Here is a 16,037-nt window from a genome sequence, read left to right on the forward strand (position 1 = left end):
ATACTGTATGTTGCTGAACAACAGCAAAAAAAAAATCACAATATGGTAACTAATTTGCCAGATTAAGATGTGCTTTGCTATATAGACCTTTGTACAGTCAGTCATATAAGGCATGTTTGGGAGTAAAGTTAAATACAAAAAATCAATCATTTACCAGAAACCAAAAGACGTTACATAAGAACAACATACATGTACAAATCAGAATAGTTAAAGTTCACCTGTTGACTCCATGTGATCATTTTATTCTGGATCCTGAACATGAAGCATCTCCTACATAAAGTGTCAACTTTCAAGCACCTCATCTTTCACTTCCACCTGGTTTGGTTGAAATACTGTACACTGAAAAAATATAAAAGCATGTCCAACAAAGACGGATTAGCGATAACATAAAAATGAAAAAAAAAAAAAACTTTAAGCTATTTATTTGTAAACCATTGGAAGCACTAACTTTAATTTGTGAAAGTCTTGTAAGAAAAAACATTACTAGAAAGGAAACTTTCTAACAAGGCACAGAATTCATATCAGAGATTCCAGCATTTGTTGCTTTTTTAAAAGAAATGTACAAAAGCAAATCACTTCTCCTCACATTCAACACATGTTTACTGGGTTTTCAAACAGGGCAGCTTAAATGTCCCCAAATGAATGTTTTAAATGTGGACCAATGTTTTATGGAAGAGAAATTATTTCCTTCTTAGTGAATTGTCTTTTACAAAATCATCTTGACATAAAATATTATATTTATTTGAAAATCAAATACATAAGTGCCTTACGATATAATAAATAGTTAATTTAGTAAAGCTTTGAATACTAAAATAAAAGGCATTGTTCACAAATGAGCGCCTGTTATTTAGAGCAAGTCTCACTGAACTGAAGTGCTTAAAACATAAAAGACTTGACTCCTTAGCACTCAGTTAATCCAGAAACTGCTGAAATATTCTCTGCTAATCATATTTTAGGATAAGGTTTCAGGTGTACTGTAATTTAATAGTTAAAATATCATTCAAAATTAAATGGAGTAATTCTATTTAAAAAGTGAAACTGAAATTCAAAGCACATGTACTGATTTGTTTCAACAGTCTATAATAGTGTGATCTGCACAGCCAAAAGAAAGACTGTAGTGTGAAGTTTCCACAGTAAGTGATGCTTTGGGGAGCCACGCCATCTGCTGATGCACTTGACTGCTTATCGTCAAGTCCAAAGTGAGCACAGACACATCTACCAGGAAATATTAGAGCTCTTTATGCTTCCATCAAAGCTTTACAGAGATGCTGAGTATATTTTCCAGCAGAAGAAGGCACCAAAACCTACTTTAAAGCTAATGGTGTCATTGTGCTTGATGGCAACAAGCCTAATGTAAACACTGCAAAAGGATCTTTAGTGTTTGATCAAGAAGATAAGGTAGACCAGAACCAGGAATGCAGACATTACATAGTTATTCGAGCAATCTGGGTTTTCTTAGCACCTGAGCAAAACTGATCACTTCCATGCCATGATCCAGTAATTCCCTCCAGAGAGGCCCAGACCAAGAGAATTAACTGTACACTATATGAAAATATATCTTAAACTAAAACTATTTTGTTTTTTACATAATATTCTATTTTATGTTGGATTTTAATTGTCTATATGTCATAATCATCTGAATTAACACTGTGTATAAATTATTATACGCCATTATTAAATTAGAATTTACTGAAGTATTTCTTTCATTCATTAAATGAAGTTAATAAATGAAAGTCTTTGAATAGAAAATTAACATCTTTTTCTATTCAAACACTGAGCTGAGCAGCATGGTCAAACCAAACCTTCTCCACATGCTCTTTTCCCAATTCCCAGACTTTCTGAAGGATCTTAACTCCCTTTCTGGAAGTGATCATGAGGTACTCTTCGTTTTCTGGGTGCAGCATCACGGAATACCGAGCCATAACCAGCGACTGGCAGAAGCGAGAGAGCACCAGCACATAGAGGCAGTCTTTCTCGTCCTTGTTGAGGGGGATGACGCTTTCCCAGCCTGCGAGGACAGGCCCACCCACCTCGATGGGATCAGGATGCTCAATCATCATGTACATTATGGTGATGGCAAGTTCATTAATGTAGTAGCCACTGTTCATGTCCCCGAAGTCAAGGATGCCAGAAATCTTGTAGCCATGATTGTCATCGGGTTGCATGAGAATGTTGAGGTCATTAAAGTCACCATGATTAATACCTTACAACAAAAAGGAAACGGCTTTACTAAAACCTTTAGCTCATCTTTGCCTGCATTAAATCTTCAAAAGGAATTTAATTTTATCCAACAAAGAATCAAGCAAATAAATGTACTCACATTTGCGAAAATTGGATCGTCTGGGGATCACAGAGTTTTTGTACTGATCAATAACAGATTTCACAACCTCCTGAAGTGGATCTCCATCTAGTACACTCATGTATTCTTCCAGGAGACAAATGTTTGACAAGCTCCAGATAAAGTTCTCCCTCTCGAGAAGGCTGAGATGAGGATGCTCCATCTAAAATGAAAACAAAAGCAGCTGAATAAAAATAAGCATGTACGTATTCAGCTTGTTTTAGTTTTGAAAGCTTAGCAATGCAAGATATGCTTAAAGTAATGTAACAACTTCAAACATTTTCATTAGCAGCATTTTCGCTTTAGAATAAAATGTTAAAGTTTCACTGGAGTGTATCCATCTTACCTTTTGAAGGACTTCATCCATTCTAGCAGCCATCCTGCCAGTCTCATTTAATAACGTTGGTGTAAGAGGAACCTTAGAAACAGTCACTCCAGGTAAATAAGTCAGCAGCCGGACCAAGTACTTCTGACAGCCGTACCCACAATCTATCACAGAAAAAAACAGAAGTAGCCTTGCGATTATTTTCCTCAATCTTCAACCATATAAATAAAGAACTAATGTGCTGTGATCTTTTACAAGGACGTGTTCCTCATTACAGCTGTACTTGGATATTAATGTTAATGAGGCTGTGAACTTGTGATTTTGAGAGAGAGAAAGGGCTTAGAGAGAAACTACAGACATTGTTGTTTTCTGCATGTCAAAATAGGAACATGTAACTTCAACCAACACAGGGGATCTGACACGCCTTGAGTTGGGGATCAAGGTCTCTCACCACAGCAGATAATATTAAGTATTATTCTATTTTACACATGACTGGAAAATAAACTCATTACAACATACAAAATTTCAGAATTTAAATAATTTAGTAAAGCAAACTGAAGTAGTTACAGTGCCTCGCAAAAAGTATTCACACCCATTGCAGCGACAAAACATCCATGTGTTTCATTGAAATTTAGTCATCAACACTAAAGATTGCGTCATATTCGAAGCAATCTGTAGTGCAATTTCTAAAGATGTAGCTCAGTGAGTGTTGCTCAAAAACTCTATCCACTCAAATCCCCTTTCAAAATGAGTTTGCACCACTGAGATCACAATGGCAATTTCAAAAGCAGTGTGACCTAAATCAATGTTTCTATGAAAGAGCACTACAGCTAAAACTAAGCTAGCATGAATCCATCTTCAAGAGAAGACATACACAAAACTGATTTCAGCTACACTCCACATATTTGAACCAATTCTTGACTCATACCTATTTCTTCCAGGCTCATGAGTTGTCCTGAGGTGGTAGGCATGGCTGTTTGAGCAGGAAGTCCATTCTGGTAGAGAAAGGACATGGCATAGGTCTGCAACTCAATGATGGTGGGGTTCTTACTGTCCTCCGTGTTCATGATTTTTAGGACGTACTCGCCACCCTCAGTGGGAGCCACGTAGAGGTTCTGGTCATCATAGCTGGGCAGAGGGCGTATTTCTGAGGCGGTCAGATTGTAGAGCCTCTTTATGATCTCAGACACCTGAGAGGGACTGAAGTTGGGCTGGGCGTTTTTCACTGACATTTCTGACAAATAAAATCAACATATTAGCAGAGGAGGCATTACTAAATGCAAATGTATTTGACTAAATCTGCATAAAACCACTAAACACCAAAGTTACAAACTATTTTGTTGTTGTTTAAGAAGTCAAACTACATAACCGTATTTCAATTAAATATTAAATGCAATTATTTCGCCGCCGTATGTTTACGTTCATTCACAAACTTCTTATGAACACAGCTGTTTTCACATATGGAAGAATCCCTGCTCCTGAACACGCTATAAACTTTGAACTTCGAGCAAAAAGACTCACGTACTTCGGACCGTAATGTCATTACATTCAAGCAATAAGCCTATAAACACGGGAACTATTAGCAGATATGCTACCCTTATTAAGTAACCTACCTTTAGCGGAATGAAATCACAGAGATAACTGTCAATGTAGTCTAGTATTTTCCACAAAATGCACAATGTGACTCATAAAAACAACGACATCCGGTAACTTCCTTCAAAATAAAATCCTTACAAATATGCTGGATTTTGGAAAGAAAAAAAAACAGTATCTCCGGGTTACCCAGCTTCCTTCCACAGTAAAAAAAAAAAAACCATGCATGTCAAATTAAATACTGTACTACAAATTTCCCGTTTTTGTGTGTGCATTTGTCCCATGCGTCTCTGTCCTGGTGAGGGACTGTTGAACTGGCCAGGATGTACTCTACCTTTCATCAAAAAGATGGATAATTATTGTTTGTAGTAGTAATAGTGATAGTAAATGAAGAACTATGCAAAAAGTATCCATTAACAAGGGCCTCACCACAATGATATGGGTTTAAAGTTTTATTCATGACAGGGGTTGGAGGGAAGGATGGACAGGATGTGGAGATGGTTCATGAAGGAGACTTGCTGTTGAAGGCTTTTGAGAAGATTCAGAATATGGTGGCAAAAGTTTTTCCAGCACTGCTTTTTCTGACTTCACAATAATATTCTAAAATATTCTATTTCACCAAATTCTGCCAAAAAGGAAAGATATGTTTGAGTGGAAAAAATAAAGAAAGTATAAGATATTTCTCCAAAAGACTAATTTTACTGATGAAATATTGGACATTTACATAACCAGTGGGGTTTTTCTTTGATTTCATTGTGTTTTTGCAATTCAGTTTATTGTAAATTACTTTAAAGTAGCATCAAATAGAACTGGGATTTTTTTTTTTTTATTCTGTCAATGAATGCTCATTTTATCTTTCATTGAGGTCTCCTCTCTGAAAAACAGACCCATATGGACCCTAAATGCCTCACTAACTGTTTTCCAGCTTGTTGCTAAATTTATCTGTCTGCCTTTTGAAGCTGGGAGGGAAGCTGAGGGTAGCAGATCACACTCCTTGTTGTTGCTAATCTTGCTGTTCTTGTGTCATGTTATGTGAAGGTTCTAATAAAACCTATAACACTAAAAATATTAAATCAAATAACTTTACCAGTGAAGCATTTCTATTACAGCTGGTGATAAGTTTAACAAATAAATGTTGAAAAAACATTTAGAATCAAAATATTTTTATATTTTTATGTTTTGATGGATACAGGTAATTGCTTGCGTGTAGAAAAACTAATTTTAGAAGAATGAAGGTGTAGTGAGTTAGTTGCATAGAACCCAAGCTACAGAAGATTTATTTCTGGTCACTGCTCGGTTTAGGCATCTATTTAGTCTTATTTAGAAACATAAAAAATCTTATTACAAAAATGTACTTGTCTAAAATTGTTTGTGACATGCAAATTGTTTTTATCTGGATTGCAAGTAAAACATCCTGCACAACCAGCATAACCTGTCCATTTTATTTGGCTGGCTAATCTTATTTAGCATGCCTGATCTTTCTCCTCATTGGATCTACTTGGGTTTCATGCAAATTTTATGGTTGTTGTTGTGGGCTTTTCAAATGGTTCACTACAAAATCAATGCTTACACCTTGCACAACCCAGAGCTATTGGGTGCGCAAGAGAGAAATTTGCAAAAACAGAAACACCTAAAAGTAAGAGTCTGGGAGAATTTTACCGGCAAAATGGATGTAACTCAAAGTATAGCAGTAGAAATAAATGAGTATTTTACTTTTGCGAGTGAGAGGTGGCTTCTCTAGAGAACGTTTCCACACCTAGAGTCATAGAAATATGTCCTAGTGCCCTGTGATCTAAACACTACTAGTTGAAGAGTAGCAGTGTATGTAGCAGATCTCAAAATTGTCTAATTATTCAAAGCACAACAAGCACTTCATCCATAGGCATAAATCCCAGGGAGGACGGGGGGCCGATGGGGATCCAGACCCCCCCAATCTTGGAAAAGTCTATATTGTCCCCCCCAAAGAAGTCATGAAATAAATCTTTGTATTTAAACAATGTCAATATAAAAAGGCAATAGAAACAAAGAACAAAATAAATCTGCCATTCATCTAAGAAGAAAATAAGAATTAATTTTAGGTCCCCCCCCCCCCCCCTCCCATTGTTAGAACAATGGTTCAGTAGAAAGTGTAGGAGGAGCAACAGCAGTGCTGAATGGCACAGGCTCCATCAGAGCTGCTGAGTGAGGAGCTAGGTGTTGCTGTGGCTCTGCAGCAAAAGTGACAAACCCTCCAGTAAGTAAATACTTAAAGCAAAAGACATGTCACACATTTTATTTACTTTCACTGCTTAATAGGAAGAAACACATCAATTTGTTTTTCATTTTGGCTGAATCATGATAAACTGCCACCTTATGCCTTGGAAATCAAAACTAGCAAAACTGCTTCCCAATACTTCCCAAATATTCATTTGCTACATCGCTTTCATAAACTTGGCTCCTTTTTCTGTCGAAGGTAACCAGTATTTCAATTATATTTAGCTCTTTAACTCTTACTTTAATAAGAAGAGTTTGAAACTGGAGAAAGTGACTGAGCGTTAGCACTAGCCGACAGCTCTGTATGGGAGCCGAGAGCAAAGGAGGTACAGCAGCTGACAGTAAAACAAAATAAAGTATGCCTTTATTTCTTATCATCTTCAATGTAGAGCCTTTAAAACCACAAAATAAAATCTGAATATTTTTCTAGAAAACTCTGGTGCTGACCCTTAAGTTTACGTTTATGATACTTTCCAATTATTCAATTTCTACATATTTATTGGTTCTCAGCCATCCAAGGACATGAAACATGAAAACATTTTTAAACCATATTTTACGTTACATTTGACTGTAACTTTGCCGACCCCCCCAAAATTGTTCTTAAAAAATGTCCCTGTTTATGGTTCCCCCCAATAATGAGATGGGATTTACGCCCTTGACTTCATCTTTGAATTTTTAAAGTGTACATAAAAAAAAATCTATCCTTTGTGGCATATAGACAGATATACTCTTATTGTGCTGCAATGCATGGATGGTCTTCAACAATGAATTTATTTATGTTCAAACTTAACTTTACAGTTTTAATTTATCCTTATTAATTCCTGGCTAAAATAACTTTTTAACACTGTAGCAACAGGCCCTTTCCTGCTGCTACTTGCCCAGCATGTAATAAGTTAAAGTGGCTGCCTCTGATATAATCAGAGACAGTGTTCTTTAGTTTGATGAATCTGCTTTATGGTACTGGGGTGACATTATAATTTGCTGCTATAATCACAAACCCAGCAAGTATGCTGCTTGTGACAAGCGGCACAAGAGGCACATTAAGATGGAAATTGGATGAGAGCAGTCCAGCTCACATTTAATTATATTTTAAAAATCTGATTGCGTTTTCACACACTGTTAAGGCATCACAAATGATGAAAAGGTTTTAGCAAATGATACATTGGTTTATGTTTACTTATAGCTAAATAAAAGGTAGCTTTGTGAAATAGAGGCAATGTTATTGGTCTAACTCATTCACAAGCTCTTCCACCACAAAGGGAAATAGCTTAAAAAAATCTTGCCTGTGGATAACAGTGAGTCTTGTCTTTGGCTGTGTGTGTCTACATCTTTTGAAGTGCTTTGCCAGATTTGGGTAGGGTGTGTATGCATGTCATGCACATTTCAGTGATTGGCAATGAGGTTCATTGCCCGCAGTCATCTTCGACAACCTGTCACAAAGCATTCTTCCTGAACAACAAGAGGCGAGGCTCGAAAACTGCGTCAGTTGGTTAGGTCGAGCTGGAGCTTTTCTGGCAAAGCACAAGTCTACAGTTCATGCCACTGAGGAAGAAACCTTCATTTGGGAAACATAAACAATGTTGCAATTTCTGAATGAAGACGGATTAATTATTCAGTTCTAACGACACTAACAAAGTTTTGACAAGACCTTAATTTATTGTTTATGTTGTTGCTGTTTGCACCACTTAGATGCTACTGTGATGAAATAATGTGAGCCTTTAATGCTCATTTTTATCTTGCTTTTATAAAAATGAAAGTTTAGTGGACTGCTCTTCGTAATTGAACCCCCTCACAGAGAAGAGATGTGCTCATAATTAACATGCAATGTGTCTCTAGACTCCATCTGCCTTCTTCTCCATATTTATGAAATGGCCTTTGGCTTGTCTATCCAGCCCCATTATACTCTCTCTTCTGCTCATGACTTGATCAAACACGGCATGAGCAACACACGTCTAAGTTGGTAATTGTAAAACAGACACCGCTGAAAATCAGCTTTGGTCTCTTGCACATTAATTTGTTCCAGTAATAAACAAAAACAGAACATTGATCGTATTTCTTGACATCGAGGATATAGCTTACATTCTGCCATGCCTAATTAAGTGCAGCTTCAGCAACGTTTCCACAAGTAATATGACCCACACCTCAATTAAAAAATCTCTAGATTTTAATTTCCAAGTTTTCTTTAAAGCATTTTTCTGCTTCCCAACAGGTAAGATACATAAAAAACAGTCACCAAGTTAAATTGAATGTTAAGCAAACAGGAAGATATTACTTCCTCTGAAAATCAAAGTTCCCTGCCACTGATGAAAATTGCTTGTTTTAATAGGTCACCTCCACAAGCCCAATTAATAAGTTCAACCATTTCCAGGAAATAGATTTTCTCTAATGTTCAGCTCTTGCACCAAAACATAATTTCTGCGACACAAAACCTGTCTCTTTACTAAGAACTGTGATGGCTGAACACCAGTGAGTTCAGGGGAGGCAGAGCCTCACCTGTTATCGTGGAAAAATAATATATAATGATAAAATAATTTATATTGCTCTTTTCACCCCGTGGTTTGTACTATAAAGCACCTATTTTTTATTTACCTTAACCAATTCTGATTATTTTTTCTTCAAAATCGCCAAATTTTCACATTTTCCCATTCAAATGCTCAGAAGCGCAGCCAGTGAGATGTTAGCTGTAACACTGAGCTGAGCCTGACCTGGGATTGCGCAACCTCTCGCTAACTGCACTGGCTGCCATTCTATGAGAGCATGTTCCTCCTGTCTGTATGCCGCCAATAAAATGGCTAAAAAAACTTTTAATGTATGAACTGATTTTACATAATTTAGCTTATGTATATAATGTACAGTGTTTTTTTTGTCTCCCACTGTGTGTGTAACGTGTTTTGTGTGCTGAGGAGTGATCAGAAACGGCAGAGAACAGATTCGAGGTGAGGCAGGCAGTTCTCTTCTCTGTTTTCTGTTCTCACTGTGCTGTAACTTGAGTGTTGAAATCAAAGGCAAATTTTGGAGCAAGAAATTATAGCCAACACTGACTGACATGGCTGGGAGCACTTACACTTAATCAAACAAAATGCACTTTGAAAAATCTGTACATATATCTCATCTTCCCTTAACCGCAAGTCCAGACCATTTTTCCCTATATTTACTTTTTATTTACATCTGCAATGGTAAAATATGTTTTTCTGATGTGGCACCGGCCTGCAATAGAGGATTTTGTAGAGAACGACCCAGGGCTGAACCCAAGAATTGTCTGTTCTAATTTGGTGTGAATATGACACTGACCCAGAAAGCCCAACGCCATGGAAACAGCTCCAAATGCTGTTAGAGATATTCTGATTGCTTCGCTTGAGCTTTTTTTTGCTGAAACTGAAACGTAAACATTTCATAAATCTAGCTTGTTTCGCAGCTAGCTGCTTGTTTCAAATTGAAAACGGCAAAGTCTTTTAAACCAAACCTGCATAGAAAATTCCTAAAACTGTTTTCACAGTCATCTTTATATTCCGTATAGCATCCACTCTGCTTTTGCAATAAGCCTGAAATAACTACACCTTTTCTGTCAAACACCGCTCAAGCTTATGTGAACTAACTAACGTGACTGTGCGTTAAATTGCTCCTGCTCACAAAGAATTGATGAGAATGTATGAAAGAAATACGATTAATCTGAAGTGCATCTCAAATAAAAATGTCAATGCACTTGCTTCTAGCTACAAAACTAAACGTGAGGAGATAAATTATAAATTAATATTTTCTTCAAAACAGAAAACTGTTGATTTCTAAAATGTGTCAGTTATTTCTGTTCGTTGTATTTGTTAGAAACACATTAAGAATATACATATCACCTGAATACAACTTCTGATTCTAGACTTTGCAACAAGTCAAATGCATGTTCATCCCACATCAGAACAGTATGTCCACAGGGACAAGACTCAAAGCATAATAATAGCAGCTGCAGGTCACTAGCTATAACGACTAATAGGTGCTGCCAGATATATTTCAAGAGTTATGGAGGCTGCTGTTCATCAAATCACTTGCATGGCGTACATGGCTTGGTTCAGCTTGTACTGCCTCTGATGTGGTAATTGAAACTGGTAAAAGCTACCAGGAGCTGCTAAAGGAGACAAATCTGGTCATGGTCGACTGAGGCAGAACCAGTAAAAGCCGGTCCTGTGGAGCAGTGGCTAAATTCATATGGTCTGCAACAATGCTTTGATCAGTGGTACATGTCATATGCATATATATATATATATATATATATATATATATATATATATATATATATATATATATATATATATATATATATATATATATATATATATATAGAGAGAGAGAGAGAGAGAGAGAGAGAGAGAGAGAGAATATATATACATATATATATATATATATATATATATATATATATATATATATATATATATATATATATATATATACAAGCCCAGGTGTTACAATTACGAGGAGTGTGCAAACAATTGATTGGTGAAATCTGCATTGTTTTTGACAAATTTTCCAAAGCTGAAGTGTGGTTGAGTTAGTAAAAACATTTTGTAATGTTACTTGAAATTTCAGCCTTTCCTTTCTGTTTTCTGGCATTCAAACAACATGGCCTGTAGAGGGCCTAATATTTATAGAAACAGCTCAGTAGTTATTAATTAAATCAACAATCCCATTGTTGTATTAATTGGTGTACCTATAAGAACTATAGGTAACAAAACATATAAAAGACGTGACGATAATGAGGTGTGGGCTGGCAGTAGGTCCATGATGATGTTTCTCACTGATTAGCCACTAGAGATGGGCGCCAGTGGCACTGGTGACCTTGACAGAATTAAGCAGGTACAAAAAATGAATGAATAATTTAGTTGTGGCAGCAGTAGTGTCAGCAGATATGAGCTGAACAATTTAAATGGCTATGCTTGATTCGATGGTATTTGTGCCGAATAATTTCGTATTCTTGTCTGAAACCACATTATTATCCCCATTTATTGCGCTGCCATTCTTATGCTAGATTATGAGACTCTCATGCAAGATTATTGCCTTATCAGTTCTATATAAATCTACCACACAATCCAGTTCTGAAGAAAAGGTAAAAACATGAAGTATTCACAAAATGAGTTTGAAATGAAATGGGATGTGGTTGGATCGAGGGCACCGCAATGTGCCATGCATTGTGAAACCATCATTCACTGAAAACGATGAGTGTAAGAAGAAGAAAAGAAGGGTGATCGCGTATTAACATCCATCAGGGCTATGGAGCTTTGGTTATTTTCTGTTCCAGAAAAGCATGAATGCCATTTCATACCTTTATATCAGGAATATTATTCACTTCTTTTGTCTGCCTGTGTCTGACCTGAAATGAGGACCACCACATTGTTAAAATATAAAATTGTAGGATTATTGCCAAACAATCTGGTCCTATCATGATGTGTGACTGCAGGTATACATTTATGAAAGTAATGTGTGACATGCATTGTGTATATCTCTATTGTAAAATCCTCTAAGCTGTTTTCCTTTCAGAAAGTTCATATTTTGTGCAGACAGTTTAATCAATTGAACTGATCTTAAGATGAAGATTCACACTTGAAGGACGGAATTAAAACTGGAATCTTGAATTATATTTCATGTTTGCAGTAATAAAAATGTAATTTTTATATTTATACTTAATGTAGTTCAGTAGCCTGATGTTGGCAGTAGATATATCAGCTTTTTTCTCCCTTCTCACAGTAGGACATCAACAAGTCATTTATTGCAAAGTGCTGATTCAGCCCATCACTTTGTGTTATTTAAAGTGATGGGCTCTGGCACTCGAACCAAGCTAAGTTAAACATTTTCTTGTTAATCCGTATCAGAATCTACCAACTATAAATGCACCCTATCACTGAAATTACACACCTAACTCAGTCAGCCTATGTTTGAAATTTGAATTTTTCATCCTTTTGGTAAACATTACAACATGCAACATCACTTTACAAAGCCTAGCAAATGTATTCATACCTTAAACATTTTATGAACAACACAAAGTGAAATGTTTGGTAAACAAAAAGCTTTAAAATGGCGTAAATGAGAAAATGTATATCAAACTTGATATCCTGACATCCTATGATATTCTTAATAAAATTCAGTGCAACATGTGGTCTTCAGGAGTCACAGAACTTGTCTATCTGTATGTAACTTAGGCCAGTATAAAGGTAGCTGTTCTATGAAGGCCTTGGAGGTTTGGAGAACATTAAAGAATAAACAGCAAAGAAACACTACAAGCAGGTCAGGAATAATGTTTGGATAAGGAGTCGCCCAAGTGGGACAACTTCAAACCTACTAAGACCTGGTCATCCAGCTAAAATGACTGGGAAAGATTTTTACATTACAGCCAACATTGACCAAAACTCACAAACACATGACTACAAATGTTCCAAACTTGAGTAGAAGAAGACAACAGAAGTCAACACTATCAAAATCATATTTACCTGTGGTTCAAATTTAGATAATTTTAATTTGCATTTCTTTTTTTATGGCGATGTGGGACAGAACAGAAATATGAAATGTCCAAATTATGAGAAGATATGCAATCACCCCCAGTTGGTTCTTCAAATTGTCAATTTTGGATGTTTCCATGAGAGTTTGAATGGCTTAGCTTGCTTTAGTTGTCTTGAAATATTCTGTGAGCATTACCTACGTAAATTAACATTGTCCAACGAAAACATTAAACTGTTGACTGATGTACTTCTCTTCTAACCCAGCAAATATAATGTCTTTAAAAAATCTTGAAAACCGCAGTGCTGGACATTGTGAGAAATACGTTGCATTTGCGATGAAAAACAACTGTCTGTGCACGTGCAAAGTATTCTGACAACATTCTGACCAAAGTCTGCAGTAGTTGTGTCGGTTTTAGAGCAGAGACATCAGGTGACAGATGAGACCTGAATGATTTAGAATTTAAACCTGATTCCATCATACTGCTTTTCTCAACAAGTAATTTCATTTCTATTGTCTGCATGACTTCACATCACATAATGACTGATACACACAAGAATAAGTATGGGGAGAAATCAGTAAAAACATGTCACTACAAACTCTAGCCCTTATTTTCAACAGTTTGTTCTTGGAAGTAAGTTACAAGGTTGACAGGAAAAACAGTGTGATTATCTCTGTTGTGAGACATCATTGCCTGAAGATGCTGCCAACAAAGGCAGAAAAATGAAATAGGTTCTGAAAATGTGAGCCAAATTAAAGATACATCAGACAGAGACACATATCAAGGTTCAAGAGTCTTCTGGAGAAAACAAATGAGAGCTGAAAGTAGTTTGTCACATACATTCAATTTTGAGCACAAAATATTGGCTATACAATGTCCCTGTTACTTGCCTTTAATGGAGCAAAAATGAAAACAATGCTTTTATTGAGGGGTGGCGTGATGATGGGATTCTCCCCATGACTGTATGGATTACTCCAGTGTTCTCCTGCAGTCAAAAGCATTCATGCTAGGTTCATTGATATTTCTAAATGGACATTACTAGGGTATGAATACATGTATGTCTGTGAGTTTCTTTTGCTGTATCCAGCTTCTACTATCAGCTTGGAAAAACTTAAATAATTGAATATAAATTAACTGTATGCTTTCAAAATATTTATAAGTGATGAAAGTATCTTAGACTCTGGTAAATTCTGAAGTCTTTGCTTAAATCTACTGTGCCAAGTCAAAAATGCAGAATTCAGTCCAGAAATGAAACTTTAGAAACTATAAATTGAATGTCCTTTCTAACAGAGTCTGATGCATTTAGGAGGAAAAAGAAAAATCAACATCTATGTAACTCATAATTTTTACTCTTGATGTGTAAAATTACAACATTAGAAATAAAAGCTCTGACAGACCTGGTCATGTGTTAGATATTCGCAAAATCTAACACATTGAATTGCCAAAGTAAAAGTACTGGCTTGTGTCCTGAACTATTCAATCATATGACATTAGAAGATGATTCATAGTGAAGCATTTGTGTGAAAATAGTGCGTTACTGACACTGGCAATGAAGTTAGTTTAAAAAAATACACCATTTGTACTCTTGACTAAAAAATAATGAAGCAAAAAGACAATTTTCCTGTAGCCACTGTGCCTTGCTAATGTATTCATGTTCTTTCTACATTTTATGACATTACAAACACAAGTTCCAATTTACAGGACAAAATTATGAAACAAAAGGAAAATGATATAGCGTTTTCAATATATATATGTTTTTTTTTTCAACTAAAATGTAGAAATTGTGCCAGTTTCCACATTATAGTTCCATTTATTCTAGTACCACAAAAGAAGATGCAGCATCTTCAGAGATCACCCAATTAATATTTCATGTGTAATAGAATCTCAGTATAGATTAAGTTTTTCTCTTAAGACTTTTTTAGAAAACAATGGTGAATAAATTGCCCCATTAAGACCAAGGAACGCAGCAGACAGATTATCCCACAACTGATGAGCAGCAGTAGAGAAACCTCTGCTCCCTCTGAGCTTCCTCTGAGAGGAAGCTCAGCTCCTGCAGGAGCTGCTGTTCATCTGTCCTGGTGGGCCAAAAAGGTAAAAAGGGGTGAAGAAGTTCAGGAGGTAAGGCGGGACAAGGTCATTCAAACACTTATAAGCAAAAACAAGAATTTTGAAATGAACTCTAAAATGCACAGGCACCTAGTGAAGTGAGGTCAGAACAGCAGGGATGTTTCCACCAGTCAAAAGGCGTGCAGCAGCGTTTTGACAGTCATTGCTCTCTCGTCTGTGGATGGGAGAGCAATGACCGACTCACTCCAGCATGAAGTTCATCACAATAATCTAAGTGAGATGAAATAAGAGCAGGGATCACTGTTTCAAAGAGAAACATGTCAGTTTTGCCAGCTGTCTTAAGTGATAAAAATAGGATGTCACCACTACTTGCCATTTCAATAGAAGATCAGTGTCTAACTTAAAGGGGCGGTGTATAGATAAATAGTTTTATAGTCAAGTTTATTTGTATAGCACATTTTGTATGACACATTCTCATGTGTTTTTATGTCTTTGTATTTTTGTGTTTTTGAACGGCCTTTTTTGCTGAAATGGTGTATACCAATAACCTTGATTGTTTGATTGAAGAGGAGCAGCAGCGTTTTGGATCAGCTGCAACTGTCTGATTATTCTTTTAGGCAGACCTGTGAGGATACTGTTGCAGTAATAAATGCAACTTAAGACAAAAGCATGAATAAATGTCTTTAGATCTTCCTGGGATACTAGTCCTTTAATCTTGGAATTGTTCTTCAGGTGGTAGAAGACCGACTTTGTAATTGTCTTTTTGTGTCTCTGAAGGTTCAGGTCTGAGCTTCCAGGCCTGATTACTAGTATCTCGCTGTAATAGCTGAAGCTGTGTGCTGACTCTTGATTGTTCCTCTTTATGTCCACAGATAATTACTATTATCTTATTATCTTATATTATGTTTTCTCTCTGTTCAGTTTGAAAAAGTTATAGCCATGCCTTGATATGTTCTAAGCATCTATTCAGTGCTCAGATG

The 16,037-nt window shown here is 36.3% G+C and overlaps 1 protein-coding gene across 2 annotated transcripts; it reads right to left on the bottom strand.

Moving 5' to 3' along the window:
- Window positions 1-419: 419 nt before the first annotated feature.
- On the bottom strand, window positions 420-4,338 carry hykk (hydroxylysine kinase). 2 transcript variants are annotated; one of them, XM_005800333.3, is made up of 5 exons: window positions 4,277-4,338; window positions 3,592-3,897; window positions 2,685-2,827; window positions 2,321-2,501; window positions 420-2,203 (listed from the first exon to the last, which is right to left on the bottom strand). In XM_005800333.3, the coding sequence occupies exons 2-5, from the start codon at window positions 3,893-3,895 to the stop codon at window positions 1,767-1,769; spliced, it is 1,065 nt and encodes a 354-aa protein (XP_005800390.3). In that variant the 5' UTR covers window positions 3,896-3,897; window positions 4,277-4,338; the 3' UTR covers window positions 420-1,766. The 2 variants fall into 2 exon arrangements, with proteins under 2 accessions (XP_005800390.3, XP_023194960.1); XM_023339192.1 differs by lacking the exon at window positions 4,277-4,338 and adding an exon at window positions 4,189-4,242.
- Between the last annotated feature and the right edge of the window lie 11,699 nt (window positions 4,339-16,037).

Source organism: Xiphophorus maculatus, chromosome 9 (assembly GCF_002775205.1).
Source record: "Xiphophorus maculatus strain JP 163 A chromosome 9, X_maculatus-5.0-male, whole genome shotgun sequence".
In the NCBI taxonomy this organism is placed as follows: Eukaryota; Metazoa; Chordata; class Actinopteri; order Cyprinodontiformes; family Poeciliidae; genus Xiphophorus; species Xiphophorus maculatus.